The 16,354-nt window shown below is 38.7% G+C and overlaps 1 protein-coding gene across 5 annotated transcripts; it reads left to right on the top strand.

Annotated features, from left to right (window-relative positions):
* The first annotated feature begins 10,558 nt into the window (after positions 1 to 10,558).
* LOC146517152 (uncharacterized) lies at positions 10,559 to 16,014 on the top strand. Of its 5 annotated transcripts, XM_085163815.1 has the most exons (6): positions 10,566 to 10,807; positions 11,700 to 11,759; positions 11,875 to 11,923; positions 13,281 to 13,436; positions 13,640 to 13,732; positions 15,012 to 16,014. In XM_085163815.1, exons 4-6 carry the CDS (start codon positions 13,365 to 13,367, stop codon positions 15,324 to 15,326), a joined length of 480 nt encoding a protein of 159 aa, XP_085019941.1. In that variant the 5' UTR covers positions 10,566 to 10,807; positions 11,700 to 11,759; positions 11,875 to 11,923; positions 13,281 to 13,364; the 3' UTR covers positions 15,327 to 16,014. The 5 variants fall into 5 exon arrangements, with proteins under 5 accessions (XP_085019944.1, XP_085019940.1, XP_085019942.1 ...); XM_085163814.1 differs by lacking the exon at positions 11,875 to 11,923 and having other exon boundaries at positions 10,565 to 10,807; XM_085163816.1 differs by having other exon boundaries at positions 10,565 to 10,807; positions 11,875 to 13,436.
* The last annotated feature ends 340 nt before the right edge of the window (positions 16,015 to 16,354 follow it).

Raw genomic sequence — 16,354 nt, 5'->3', positions numbered from 1 at the left:
CGCTTAAACATCTCATCTATCTTATTTTACTGTTTTGCAGAAGCAGTAAAAGTACTTTGTGTGTCATAATTGGCAGTAGGGTTGTCAAATTACCAGACGTGATACAGACTTCAACTGATCAAACACACACAAACCCACACATGTGCAATAAGACTAAGTGCAATACTCTTTTCTGACAAAGCTGTATTTTTACTCAGTTGTATATAGAATTTGTCTTCTATTTTTATCCTATTGTATATTTTATTCTATTTTATTCTACTGTATATAGTATTTTATGTTACTCTATTCTATTTTGTACAGTTGTGTACAGTATTGTATTCTTATGGTATTCTAATTTTTGCTATATAACTTTTGCACTGTCCACTTCCTGATGTGACAAAACAAATTTCCCACGTGTGGGACTAATAAAGCTTATCTATAACCAGGAAAATACTCCACACCATTTTCAATACCACAAAGAAGCTTCTCCCATCCTGCAACAACGTAAGTTATAGCTCTAAAAAGTTATTAATTTTTTAACTAATTTTCCCAAATACAAGTTAGATTTATCTAAATAATTATTAAAGTTTATTCATTTTACAAATAACTTCAATAATTTCAATACAGATCCCAAAGGTATATTTTAAAATCTACTGATAAACAAAGGGTACAACAAACATTACCTGACACATCTAAATAATTTCATTATTGTAGACAAGAGCATAATGGAAAAGTTATCAACTTTGGATAAGAAAATATAAAAAACAATGCTCAGAGTGAAAAATTAAACCAGTCACTGAACACATTTTAAAACGGGCCTCAGTGCTTGCTACAATTTAATAAGAAACACTGTTTTAAAAAAAAAAAAAAAACATTAGAGAAGTAGAAAGGTTTATTGTCTTGTTCACATCTGCCTGCAGCCTGTCTCTCATCCAGCATTCACATTGCTCTGCCTCACTCTGCAGCTCTTTACAGGCTTGGCTCTGTTCTTCAGGCCTGATTTAGCTGCTCTGCTCCAGAGTTCGCTCTTTATCTGCTCGGATTAGCTCTTCACACTGGACTCTCTGGTCAGCTCAGCTATGGTTCCTCCACTATTCTGAACAGCCTCCAATCCACCAGGTTCTCCACGGCTCAATAGTCCATCGCGCCCCGGAGTCTCCTAGCCGCTACGCTAACGATAACAGTTTGCTAATGTAAAAGCTAATAGCTAAACAGCATATGTTAGCATGTGCGCCAGCTAGGTTAACCTTTACAATAACTGTTTGATACTTCAGTGTTGTTGAAATTTTCCACGGATTTTGTGACATTTTTAACTTCCTGCTAAAGTGCTGTCTGGTGTTTTAAACATTTAGTACTCAATCTTTAGTGACAACAGGAGCCAAGGCAACAGCAGGACATTGTTTTTAAAGTTTTTGTCTTAATCAAACAAAATCTAAATATTCGATCTAATAGAGCCCTGTGACAGACAGGCGACCTGTCCAGGGTGTACCCTGCCTTTCACCTTAAGACAGCAGAGATAGGCTCCAGCATATCCCCACCCTGAAAAAGATAAATGGAAGAGAATGGATGTGTGGATGGATAGTTAGTTAATAGTTAATAGACCACTTCCAGCTACATAAAATATATATTATATTTACTTGGACCAAGAGATAGATAGCAAGCTTTCAGATTGTTTATTGCAAACACAAAAGGATCTTTTCACAAAGCCAAAGCTCAACGACAGGTGTACGGACAGATAAGTAGGACTGGAGCAGGGAAGAAATTCTGCCAAAGAGGAGAACCGAGGTTAGTAAACATTAGGGGATTCTCCATCAGTCAATATATTACACTGCAGTGTTAAATTATAGTTCTACAGGCACCAAGGGGGGTAAGAAGGCAAGCCACAGGGGTTCCAGGCACTAAGCAGGTGAGTGTGTGGTGAAGAGTGGGCAGACGGGTAAGTGGAACTATCATCCTTCACAGGTAATACAAACTTTGGAGTCCAGGTAAGTAGTTGGAGAAGAATTTTCTCTGTTGCAGACAATGACCAGCTTGAAAGTCAGGTGAGTGGTTACAAGTAGATAGATGCAGATGAACAAGTACAGAGAGTAAAGAATCCAAAAATTAAAACAAAAAAGGTATGATTACCACCACAAGGACAGCAGCGATCTGGCAGAGAGTAGGTGCTCAAGCCGATGTCCTTAATTACTGTGGCTGATGAGTAAGTGGCAACAGGTGTGACAGCAGGAGCCCAGCAACAGAAGGGAGTGAGCACAGAGCAAGCCCAGCTCTCCATCTGAGAGACAGAAATTGTTTTGGCCTGTATTTGTGTAGCGCTTTACTAGTCCCTAAGGACCCCAAAGCGCTTTACACAACCAGTCATCCACCCATTCACACACACATTCACACACTGGTGATGGCAAGCTACATTGTAGCCACTGCCACCCTGGGGCCCACTGTCATTTCCCAAAAAAAAAAATTATTTAACACAGTACAGTTAAGCTGCATACTGAGCTTAAAGGCTTGAAACAAAGTTTTCCTCCTATCACTGTAGTATCAATACTAAAACCAGCATTGGTATTGTGTATATTTACTCTTCATTTCGTTATATAGTTCAATTAATGGTAACAAAGAGGTAACAAGGTGAAACCACTGGTTACCTTCAAGAACAAGAAGGCCAATTAGAAAACATTTAAAATAATCTGAACAGTCCTGAAAATGATTTTTGGACAGATGAAACCAAGATTAACTTGTACCAGAAGGACGGGACGGGATTAATTTGAACCCTCTGAAAATGTAGGACTGTGTATAAAACTGCACACTGTATGTGTATGTGTTAGAGAACAGAGGATTTAACCAATTGAAAATTGTGAAAGCTGCTCCCTGCTGTCCCCCTGCATGTCAGAAGTTAAATTCTTCACTGAAGAGCCTTCAGCACAGAAAAATGACTCAAGGCAGATTTTTACCTCTAAACGGATATTTCACACCGTGGTCACCACAAGAGGAAAGTGTCTCCCAGCATAACAGAAAGCCTCCGTGCAAGAATGAATCGAGCACAATTAGAATTCATAACTGCGAGTCTTTCAACAGAAACTTCACGTTCCACTCATCTGAATGAAAATTTATGTATTTAAGAATCAATACAAATTTCTCTCACAGGTGCATACTCTGCCCCAAGATTCTATGAATACGTAATTGGGAAGAAACCTGCTCATAAATTAACAGATAAATGATCTATATTACACTGGCATTTGTGTGCTTTTGAGAAAAGGATCTGTCCCTGTTTGTCTGTCAGTAAAAACACAATTCGTGTCTCTATTTGAAACTTGGTGAGGACGCATGAATAATTCATAGCTTTAACAATAAAACATCAGCCCATGTGACAATGTGCTGATTTCCTGCAGCACTTATCATCTCAAAGGACTGTATGGTAGGCATAGTCAAGTAAGTGAATGTATAATTCTATTAAACTGGGACGTAATATATGAATTCATTACACATAAATGAGCTTTGTGCCATACCTATCAAAATGCATGCCACTGCAACACTATCACATGCACATACAAAAGAAAATATCTGCATGCCAGCTGTGTATTGAGGAATTTCTCCAGTAGGCGAGCATAAGTGTTGGTGATAAATGTGAGTCACTCTGTGCAGATATTTTAAGTTCTGTAAGGGGGACAGGCTAACCTGATACTGTGTATTTGCTGGGAAATACTCCCAGCTCTGCTGCAATCATACAGCTCTCATATGGCTTTCACTTTATTCCAATAGAATAAATTCAACAAGTTAGCTATTATTTGGCAAGGTCATAAACGGCAACAGCGCAGTTTAGTAACTTAACCGTTTACTGCTCAAAGGTTTTATTTGGTTTAGGCCAAACTGTTCAGGCAGCTGTGGAGAGAATGAAATAGACACGATGGGGGAAGCCACTGCGGATGTGTCTTGCAAGATGTGTGCTTTACAACTGTACAGAAGTCTCTAGAAATCAATGAGAGCGAGGATGTTAGCACTGGGAGAACATTAGTGTGGATGCTGAAGCTGGTCTTTAAATTCAGGTAGGTGATGAGTCTGATGAGATCAGACGGCTGAAGAATGGGAACAGGAAACTGAGCCCAGGCAGGTCCAACCCATCCTTAAAACAAGCAAACCACTGACCAGTACAAGACCATGTCATTATTACATCAAAAAGTTCAAAATGGCCATCGCTCAATAGAAATATTGGTTTAACTGGAGATCTGAAAAAGTATTTCTATACAAATATGGATATGACACGTTGCTATAGGATTCCAACAAAATATAAATCACGTTACAGTAAAATACTGTAACCCACCTAGTAATTATGCTCTAATTATATATTATGTGGCACTAATTTAAGTCTATTTTATGTGTAGGACTTTGACTAGTAACTGATCTAATGTCTGACCTCGGCTACGTTATAATTAAGGGTGGTTTGTAGCTGGAAAAGCGATCAGATGAGAAGAGGTTATGTGTGTTGCAGCAGCAAGACACTGAATTATAAAGGAACGAGCAGAGGGGCTGGAGCTAGATTGCACTTAAAAGTAGCATCACATGAACAAAGGAGAAAGTGCAACAGCAGTAAAAGGGCATCCCGAGGCTCTATCATGGCAGCTGCAATATATCATTCCTCCAGTTTGTTTTGAGGTTTGCCCCAGGGTTTCCTAAAGCTTGGATGCCTCCCGGATCCCTGAGCTGAGATGAGTCACTATCAAAATCATTTGGCCAGTTACTGTAAAAATATCTAAATTTTAGTTCTGCCAGCACGGTGAGCTTTTATGCAAACATCCTCACAACAGGCAGTCGCAACCGAGTAAATCTACAAACAGAAGGACTGAGTTCAGCCAACTACATAAGTATACTCAGAGCAAAAAACACTGACAGGCATTTTCCATGAAGGCCAAAACTACTCGCCGCTGTTAAAAGGTGGCATTCGGTTTTAAAAGGTCAGATTTTGATTGAAGTATTACTTGAGCTTCTGTCTAGCCCAGGGGTCAGCAACTTTTAACACACAAAAAGCCATTTGGACGGGATTTCCACGCAAAAGAAAACACTGGGAGCCGCAAATACTTTTTGACATCTAAAATGAAGATAACACTGTATATATTGTTTTTTTTACCTTTATGCTTTGTGTAAACAACTAAGGTGTGTTGCTTAAATCCATGAAGTGCTACAGAGAAAATTACATTTTATTTATGTAATTAACACATTTTGAACTCTTAAAGAAATATAACAAAAGGAAAGACACCCAGCTGAACTAAAATGATCCATGTAGCAAACATAAACTGTTGTGAGCCGCCACCCTTATATCGCCTTTGGGCTTTTGGAGCCTTGACCTGACTTTTTAAAAAAATAATTGGGAAAAAAAAGCACTATGCTGCTGAAAAATGAAAAATAGATATTTGCAAAATTCTGCCTAAATATGTATTTTACCTGGTTAATGTGTGTGGCGGGGCGTGGTCTGCAGCGCCGCTGCAGGGGTGGCGGACGCACCTGAGTGGCACCCGCAATCGCGCCTCGCCGCCTTAACGTCTGTGCTGTCTATGCTGTTGTGTTGGTGTGAGTCAGGCTGTGCGCTTTAACACCGGCTGTATGCGTACAGCAACCATGTGTGAAAAGTGGTCAATAAAGAGATGCTGAAAAGCATGTTCATGGAAACATCGTCAGGTCTGCCGTGGTATGTTTACAGTGGGACTTCTGCTCCTGAACCTCTGCGCACAGCGTCTGCAAATCAGGGCTGTACGAAGTCACTTTCATCTTTACGCAGGACTGTAAGCTGTCATCTGTGAGGCGTGAGCGGTGTTTGCTTTTAACATAGTTCACGGTGGAGCTGCTGACATAATGTGGATCCGAAGATCCAGAATTGTCTTACCTGGGGTTGAAAGTCTCGATAAATGCACGGCATTTCGGCGGGTATATCAGCTTCCGCAAGTGTGGCGCTTATTTTGAGCGATGAAAAAATAATAGAATATAATTTTATATTTATATTTCAATATCACAATAAGCTTCCAATTTAGAACTACGAGTTAAAAAAGAACTAACATAAATAAAATACACTTCAGCTAATTACTTAAAAAAAAATAATTTATTTTCCCAAACCACGTGGAGCCGCACTAAAAGGACTAAAGAGCCGCATGCGGCTCTGGAGCCGCAGGTTGCCGACCCCTGGTCTAGCCCAAGGTGTTAATCAAAATTGTCAAAACTGAATCTGACACTAAAATAAACTTGTCAGAATTATATTTAACCACTTTCATAAATAACTTTAAGGTATTCCTTTCTTATTGAGTTAAATGTCTTAATGCCTCTCATTTTTAACAGTGAGTATCTTATGGTCTCTTTACGCTGAAATTTTACACTGCTTTTTGTAAAAGATTGTAAAATCTGTTGTCACTGCTCCTAGATGCAGTCCAAGACTGTCAACCACCATCAATGCATTTATCCATCAAAGTATCTTATTTTGTCCTCCTGCTGGGCAGCTCTATATTCATCATGCTTTGTCCATAGCACCATACCTCTTCTGCACATAAACCATCTCAACCTTGTCTCTCTAAATTTGTCTCCAAACTGCTCAATAGACTGTTCCTCTGATGTACTCATTTCTAACCTGGGTCTGGTTACTCTCAATGAAAACCTTAACATCTGCCAGCTGCAGCTCATCCTGCTCGTCATTTGTCTCTAAACCATACATCACAGCAGGTCTCAGTGCCACTCTCGCTGCTATCCTTCTGTCACAAATCACTCCTGACCCTCTTCTCCACTTGCTCCACCCTGCCTGCACACTCTTCTTCACTGTCGATTGTTTAAATTGTTGACCCAAAGTATTGAAGGTCATCTACCTTCAGTATTTCCTGTCCTTGCATGTTCACCTTTCGCTCTCATTCTCACACATGTATTCTGTCTTTCTTTCCACTGACTTAGATTCATCTTCTCTCTAGAGCATACCTCCACCTCTCCAGGCTCTCTTAGACCTGCTCTCTACTCTCAATAAAGATTGCAATGACTTAACCGTAATTCCTCAAATAGCACCACAGCCTCTCTCGGTACTCTATCATATGCTTTCTCTAGAGCCACAAAGCCATAGTGCAACTCTTTCTGACCTTCTCTATAAAATCTGATCAAATCTGTAGTGCCCTCACTTCCCTCCTTCTCTGCATTTCACAATTCAGTAATGTTCCTCCATCCGTCCTGCTCTGTCTCTTTCTCTCTCATTTTCTACTTTCCTCATCTCCTCAAAGTACTTCTTTTCACTCGTAGGCACATTTTCATCATTAATCACCTACTGCACATGGTTTCCAGTTTGATATGTAGTACACACACACACATTATATATATATATATATATATATATATATATATATATATATATATATATATATATATATATATATATATATATATATAATGTCCTTTTCTCCTTCTTAGTGTCCAGCCTCCCATACAGCTCACTTTAAGCTGTTTCCTTTGCTCTTTCCACCTCTCTTTGCCATACATCTAGTCTCCAAGTATTCCTGTCTACTTACTTTCATCTTCCTGACTATTCCACTTTTTCTTTGCTTACATCTTCCTTTGAACACTTTCCTGTATTTTCTTATTCCACCATCAAGTCTTATCACCTTCTTTCCTCTGTCCAGAGGATACACCAAACTGCTACTTGGCAGCTTCAATCAGTGCTATAACTGTGCTTTCCCAGTCATCTGGTAACTTTTCCTTCCAGCCAAAGCCTGTCTCAACTCCTCCCTGAACTCTCAGCAACATTTTTCCTCCTTCGACTTCCACCATTTAATCCTTGCTGAGCTATCCTAATCCTTCCTTCTTGATGTCCAAAGCCATCCTACAGATGACCATCTGATGCTGCCTAGCTATATTCTCCCCTCACATCACATGGCAGACTCCCATTGCTCTCAAACTGCACCTTGTGCACAACATACAGTACAGTCCACGTGGGTGCACCTTCTTCCACTCCACTCACACATCACGCAATGTTCCTCCTGCCTCTTTAAGTGTATGTTTCCATAATTTTCCCTTCCATCTGCATTTCAAATTGAAATCCAACGTGTGGGGCATACACACTGACAACATTCAACATTATCTGATCGTATATGACTCTCTCTTTCCCTCCACAACCCTATTCACATACTCTTCCTTCAAGATTACTCCTACTGCACTTCATATCTACACCAACAGTCAGAATCCATCTGCAGTATTCCTGCTCTTGCTTCTCTTACACCTGGTGTCCTGCACACACAATATAGTTAGTGTCCTTAATCTTACCTCTTCACTTCCACCTTTCCTTCTCTCTCACTGCCTTCAAACATGCCTCCCACCTTTCCTTTTCCCATTTCTTTGAACAACAGAAACACCATTTTCACTGGCATCCTGTTGGCTACCAGCACCAGAGGCAGTCTTTTTTAACCCAATTCTGGTTAACAATCTGTTATAGATATCTCATTTTTGAAACGCATGTTTGATTTGCTCAAGATTTTACATGGATGTCCTTCCCGGTACAACACTTCCCCTTTATCTGGACTTGGGACTGACATTAGGAGCACACTGGCAAATTTCTGGGTCCAGCAGTTATCATTTGTTAATAATTTGGCTGGAATATCACAACTCTGACATGAACTGTTTGCATGCAACTATAAGTAGTGTAATTTCCAGTGGGAAAATGGGCCTTACATAATTCTGAAGCTGAATTCTGAAGAATACTGTGGATTTAATAAATCATCCGCACAGAGAAAGGTGTTTGAATCCTGATGAAAACACTTCAAATTTACACGGTGTCATTTTTTCTTTCCTTTTTTACATTTGAATTGTACGCACAAACATATAGCATACAGAGCGCCGAACACAGTAAAGTATCTCAAAAGGGAATTTGATTTGGCACCATCTCTTTAGAATAAAGATTTTAATCTATTAACTTTTTCTTGAATAATTTACAATACATTACGTTTTGCACAAAGTGACTGCACTTTCTTCTTAGGCAGAGATGCCCGAGAAACTGACAGAATAATAGAGAATACATTTAGATAAATGCATTAACACTGGGAAATTGTCAAAGGAGAGGCCGCCTGTTTTGTTTGTTGCTCGATGAGTCACTCAAGAATAATCATAATGCTTGATCCTTGGTTTTTTGTTTTTTAAAGTATCAGCAGGCTTCTGTTTCTATTTCTGGTTATGACAAAATGCAGTGTGCCTGTGTATTCTGGTTAAAATCCAGCCCCAGGGAGTGTCTGACTTCATCAGCTCAGACATGGTCTGCCTGCTGTTAGCATCCTAGTCTCAGTCCTCTGGGAGAATCTCAGCAGCTAAGGGCGGACCACCTTTGCACGAACTCAGTACTTATCAAATATTCACAAGAGGTTAGATAGTGATTACACCTAATATAACTAACATGTCTCACATGCTATCAATCAAAGCCTTGGTTGTTTTTCTAACAGAATAGTTTCTATGCGGTCATAGTCTTGAAAACACGTGCTGTTCATTAATATTGAGGGACTAATGTTTATTTTTAGCAGTGTAGAACCCACCTGGCCACCAACATGTTATTCACGTATCATTTAAGGCATGACTGATACACTAATTACAGTTTCATTTTTCACACATTGATTTCTTGCCTCAGCGCTCATCACAGACATTCACCTATAGACTGTCACACACTCAGAAGCTGGAGCTTGAAAAGCAAGGCCTGACAGTAAGGCAAGGTCAGATTTCATGTAATATATATGTTTCCTCCCCTGAGAGCACACTTAGGAGAGAAGCACAGCGGAGGAATAAACCGAAAGCTATTTTGTTTGTGAAACAAACACACTCTCTACAAACTTTAACAACTTCTTGATACATTAATGGAAACTGATCCCTCACGTCAAATCTCATAAGCTATTTATACAATATTTTGTCATCCGTGAAATACAGCAGAATGAGGTGCCAGGTGAGGATGTAAAATTATTGCTTCTGATGCTCCAGTCTTAAGTCTCGCTGAGCAGAGGAAAAGATTAACTACAAGACATCTTTAGACAGTGTTTCGGCTAAGCTGTCTGGTTGTCACAGTACCTCAAAACAGAGCTAATGTGTTCACACAGAGAAGTGTAAAGCATTTTTGCCAGACCTCTGAATTATTGGCCATGTCTCCGTTTTTTGTTTTGTTTTGTTTTTTGTGTTTGAACGATTTAAATTGGACTCGTTCTTAGTGACAGCACATCTCTATTTGGAAAGACTACAAAGTCAAGCAGGGAATGTCATCCTTACAACTTGGAAAATAGGGACTGAAAGGTGGACACAATGGATCGATGCAACCTCAGCACGGCTCATGAGAATTTGAAATAACAAGAGCAAAAAATTCTTTGTCCACATCTGTACACTACCTCAGACAGATTTTGAACTTTAGGTGCTGAACATAGGTGGGCCGTTAGCAGCTAAAAGGATACATTTGTAATGAGTTGGTGCAGAGATTACTATTATTTATTACTACTTGTCCCACACTATGCACAAATTTGAATTAGAATTTTTCTTTGAGGGAATACACACTCAAAAAAGTCAACTAAGGCAGTTGTTTGATTTATTCAATAGACATTTGTCTATTTAACATGAACATATTGAGTTTAGGTTTTTAAATCATTATCAGTTGTTGGTTTAACATAAAATAACAAAAAGTTTAATGAACTAGATTTGCATTCTTCAGTTCAATTAAATGTAATTATTTTAAATCAACAACTCTAAAACCGATGCCTAGTGCGCATGCTCAAACTTCCCAGAAGTGAAGAGGCGGGAACGCGGAGAAAGTTTTGTGTTCAGTGAACTGCCGTTTCCCTCTGCGGAATCTTCCACAATACAGGTAAGTAATAAATAACTGAAAATATCTTAGTCAAACGTAGTTGTTCCGTCCGTTAATTGTTTAACAATGTTTTTAATTCCAAATGTGTAATTTGTCATTAGACAGCGGGAGTGGAGCAAATACAGTGAAAATAGGGTATTAGACGGTGCCAATCGGTACCGTCTAATACCTGATTTCTAATCCGCTCCGGCTATATTTATATTATTATTAGCATTTCCATTTCATTCTTTTTTTTGTTACCCGTTTTTGCAGTTAGTCTTATAGTGTTTTTAGCGGTTATTAATGTGTTTAATTCAATATTTAACACGTTTGAAATTCAATTTCAAAGTAAATGAAGTTAGCTAAAGTTGTATGGTTGTCTCATTGAACTTTTACCTAGCTCTGTTAGCATTCACTTTGGTTTTAAATGACGGTTATTGCAAGACATGGTCTTTCTTCGCTTTTTTTTTTTTTTTTTATTATCATTTGCATTTCTTCTTTCTTTCTCTCTCCTTTTTTTTAAGCATTCGGCCTCTTGCAGTAATGCAAGTTAAACTAGCATGCGCGAGTTGCTAAATATTAGCTGTGTCCAAATTCAGGGACTGCATCCTTTGAATTGACTTAAACGCTAGTGCATGGGGAAAAGAGCATAAACACGAGGTCAGAGGAAAAGGCAATGGCGGATAGTTATGAAAATTGCCTGTCGGACCTTTACCGCAACTACCAGCATCTTTATTGCATAGTGTGAAACACTGCTATTACATTTGGCAACAGATTGGATATTTATCTGTGAATTTTATATTGCAAGAGGTATTTATATGTATTTGTATTTTTTTTATACGTTTGCAACAAAGTAAAAAAAAATCCACTGTGGAGTTTTTATAAATTTTTTTGTCTGTTTTCTTTACCATAGTAACACCACAAAGAAAGCTGACCCCTTTTCTGATTGTTTGTGCCTCCTCTTTAATACATGGTAAGTTTTTACCATCATATATTTTTATGATAGTTTTATGATTTAATCAAAGTTAAAAAAAAAAAAGGTGGTCAATAAAACCATCCTTAAAACTGCTTCTCTTTTTTTCTTTCAGTGACTTGTATGTGGCAGTGCAAGCGTTGTTCCATCAGGGAGAGTAGTAGGTAAAAAATATTGAAACACTGTACAGGGCTCGCAAAATCGCTAGCCCGACATCCCGGGGCTAGCGATTTTTCCAGTCGGGCCACCAAAATCTATCTCTGCCCTGCCCGTCGGGCTGTCATAGGAAAGAAAAATATATGTCAATGCTTTTGCATTCTTTCGGAAATGTAGCTGGGTAATTATGTCATTGGCATTGGTGAGCCACTGTCAATATGTGACATATTGAAATCGCGTTTGAATTTGCGCTTGTTTTTTGCTTTCACTTTGCAATCGCGCGAACTGTGTATAGAGAGCGACAGCACTGATTGGTGAGTGATGATAATTTGCGCACCAATTCCTCTGACATAGTCTTATCAATTGTTAGCTTACTATGCAAACATGACAAGTGAAATCTCCCGCAGCAAGCTTAAACATGTGAGAGGTTGATTGCGCAGAGAATCGCTGAGCGTTATGTAAGTGCGTGTGTAAAAGCAGCAGGATATATATTTTAGTTCTGCTAAGCCAAATAAGACGGGTCAGGGTGAAGAAGTGACAGCCAAAGAAAAGCTTACCACAAAACGGAAAAATTATGACAAATCAGACTATAAGGCAAAAAGAAAGTGCAGCTTTATGGTTTCATGGACAAAAGAATTTCTGTGGCTGCAATATGACAAGCTATATAACCAGGGGTGCACATAAGTGGTCCGCAGGTGGCTGGCTTCAAACAAATGATGAACGCACAGAGATGTGGTGCAGAATGTGCCGTGAAAATCCCACTCTAGCGGACAAAAACAGTGCCTTTTATATGGACGCAAATGCGCGTTGCAACTTCTTATCTGGTGCGCGTCTTTTATTTTGACAGCGAATGCGCACATGCGGACCACGTATGTGCACCCGTGTAAATAACATAATGTTCTGCCGGTTGTGTTGTTGGTTTTCCCTCGATTTCTGAGTCGACAAGCGCCTTTGTTACTGGGACCAGTACATTTAAGAAAGGCCCCCATTAGAAATGCATTATTGCTCAGTCTGCAATATCTTTCCCAGAACAAACACCAATTGCAAATAACATACTAAAAATAAACCTGAAAAATCTGTTTAGACCAGCGTACTATGTTGCAAAGAGTGAACTACCACTGGCACAATTTAGCAGTCTTTGCAAACTTCAAAAAGCAAATGGCCTAGATCTTGGTTCCATTTGCCTCTTACCTGTGACTTCAGTGGAAATTTTAAATTCAGGATCTGACACAGACTGATTCATGTTCTACACAGACAGCACTGATGTCTGCATGGTCTTCTAAAAGCAGCTTTAGTCAGCTTAGATGTGAAGTGAGTGAAATATACAGTTGAGTTTTTAATCAATGTATTTGTTCTCTATTGCAGATTGACAAGGAGTTTCTGCGAATCACCAGAAAGCCTCTGCTATCTACTTTCTTTGCCGAGCTTGACCAATACGCGCCACGCTTAATGGAAATCTTTCTGAGCAAAGGAGGGACACCTGGAAAGAAAATAAGAGGTCTCATGCTTGCCATCTCCAAGGTTTGTATTAGGATTGAGTAGATTTTGTCATAGGCAGCAAAAATAACTTTTATTTGGAGATGAAGTTGTCAATTTTGTTTCGGCTTAACAAATGGTACATGCCATGTTCTAACCTAAAGAATAATTATGCAAGTTAACTGATTACCCTAGCTTTAAGAAAAACAGCCTGGTTTTGGCTCATATTATCTCCTCCTCCTCTCCAGCATGACAACATCCATACCAGACGAGCATGCATCTTGAAGTCTTTGTGCATCTACCTAAACGAAGACTATGAGAAGTTAATAAAGGAGTACTTGGTGAGTCATTGTGACAGCATGTTGACTGTAACATTCTCATATGGGGCGATCGTGGCTGAAGTGTTGGGAGTTTGCCTTGTAATCGGAAGGTTGCCGGTTTGAGCCCCGGCTTGGACAGTCTCGGTCGTTGTGTCCTTGGGCAAGACACTTCACCCGTTGCCTACTGGTGGTGGTCAGAGGGCCCGGTGGCGCCAGTGTCCGGCAGCCTCGCCTCTGTCAGTGCGCCCCAGGGCGGCTGTGGCTACAATGTAGCTGCCATCACCAGTGTGTGAATGTGTGTGTGAATGGGTGGATGACTGGATATGTAAAGCGCTTTGGGGTCCTTAGGGACTAGTAAGGTGCTATATAAATGCAGGCCATTTACCATTTTATTTACCATACAAATTGTGACGTTGCCTCAAATGCAAATCGTTAAAATTAAAATTTTGAGATTAGCAACAAGACACCTGGTATTGGGGAAAGGATGTCTTGAATACCAAACAGTATTAAGCGTTGCAATAAAGAATTTATGGAATTTGGTATTGGAAGGAAATAAATTTATGCATACCGTAGTTAAACTTGATACACAAACATACAATGCATTTAACATGCATCAAGACAATATTGCTTTTGAATCTGCACTTGGATTAAAACAAGTCTTGTTGTTTTTTCATTGCTATGGTCATCAGTATTTGTAAATAGAAATGTCTATGAGCTGTTTAGTACTAACACTTCTATACCTGTTTTATTTTAGCAGCTGAGTTAGCCTTTTCTCGAGTCCTGTCCCCCTAAGTTACTCTTGCTATGTCCGACAAACAAATGGTTTCCTCTGCGCACCAATGGGTACCCAAATGTGCGAGCAGACATGCTTCATAATGTTTGGTACATTTACCTGGGAGTGGGGCCATCCACACTGTTTAATCCATTCACGTTGTTTTTGACTTTGTGAATGGAAAGAACACAACTCCTCCAGACACAATCTCTCGGGGTATCGGTGGGCACACTGCTTCTCCATCTTGCTTGAGGTTAATGTTTGTCAGACACAGTAATGGTTGCTATAATGTGTAATTGGACAATGGCCCTTTTGGGGGAGGGGCTGGTGAGAGGTCAATTATGCCACCTCTTTTGACATGAGAGGTGTATTTTATAATTTATGTATTGGAGTAATAACTAACAACTACTTTAGTGGTGTAATTTTCTGTTTATTACTTTGACTACTTGGATTTTATGAACAGCATAGAAACAGTTGTTTAAACAATCTCTTAAATTTTACTTTGTTGTTTTATATTTGTTCATGTAGGATACGGACAGCGAGGCAAAAAGCTGCATGGAGCAAACTGTGATGGGGGTGTACGTCATCCAGAAGGAGGGTGCTGAACCTGAAGATGACCCAGAGGACGTTGGTGTCCTGATTGAGGGTGTGGAGGCTAACACTGATTTGGGTAACATTGCACAAGCATGGGCTCTGTTGTTTGGACTCATATACTGTTTGAACCTGAGCTACCCACCAGAACTTAAATGCACCTTTGAAGTCCTCCAGAAGATACTTTTAAATCTTGATGGACAAAAGCTCTCTTCAAAGGCACAGTTTCTGAAAAACAAGCTTATGGGGTGAGAGCACTTGAAAATGATTGATAGGTCTTGAATGGTTCATTGGTGCAATGGTGATTTCCAATATATAATGTTAATATTTGAGTTGTTTATATTTTTTTCTATTATTTAAAAAAATATTTTTAAGTTTTTGGATTCTGGATAAATACAGAAATATAAAAATTGGTCAAACTAATAATTATTACAATGAGATACACCAAACAAATATAGATTTTCATTTCAAATAATTAATTGCATTTGGAAAAAAAATGTCATCTGTCATTTAATTTGATGTTAAGCCTTCTGTTTCTATTTTAGTTTTACTTCCTAATTTTTTTTTAATCCCTATATATTTTTTTTTTTTTACCTATGGATTTTTTGTTGTTGTTGTATTGCCCCCAAATTATTTCTAATTTTTTTTTTTTTTTTTCCAAATTCACACAATAGTAATTCTATTTTGTCACATGTTTTAACTTGCCAAGTGGGAGATGTATTTTTATCTTTTAGTTTAATTTTTTAAAATACAGTTGAAATATTTAGCAAATTTTGCATCTGTTTTTAGTTGTGGAAGCTTTGGTTCGAACATATTACCTATGTAAATAAGTATTCTAACGTTATACCTTTTGAAGTGGCATAATGCTTGCAGGTGTACAAAAATGGTAAGCTTTTATATTGTCCACTAAATCCAGTTAATAAAGTTAATGTTATCATTATCTGATTGTGACTTTTTTTGTAAAGTAGTGGGTTTCTAAATGTGTAACAAATGTAAACAAATCTAATTGAAATAATTCGATTGAAATGAGTGAAATCATCAACCCCCATATTGGTTTATTAAGCAAGACTTGCAGTAGTTGCCTTGATTAACAAAGTAGTTGTTGAAACAACAAGATTTAATTGTGTTTTCCTAAACGTTTTAACGTGTGTAGAATGAATTAAAACAAATTTCACTCTACATACTTAAATAAATCACTTCAAATCAATGTAAGTATACTATGTTGATCCAACGTAATCAGATTACATTAAACCGCCAAATGCTAAATGTGTTGGTTTGAC

Source organism: Neolamprologus multifasciatus, chromosome 6 (genome assembly GCF_963576455.1).
Source record: "Neolamprologus multifasciatus chromosome 6, fNeoMul1.2, whole genome shotgun sequence".
NCBI classification, from domain to species: Eukaryota; Metazoa; Chordata; class Actinopteri; order Cichliformes; family Cichlidae; genus Neolamprologus; species Neolamprologus multifasciatus.
Note: the sequence above shows the minus strand (reverse complement) of the source record. Positions and strands in the feature narration are given on the sequence as shown.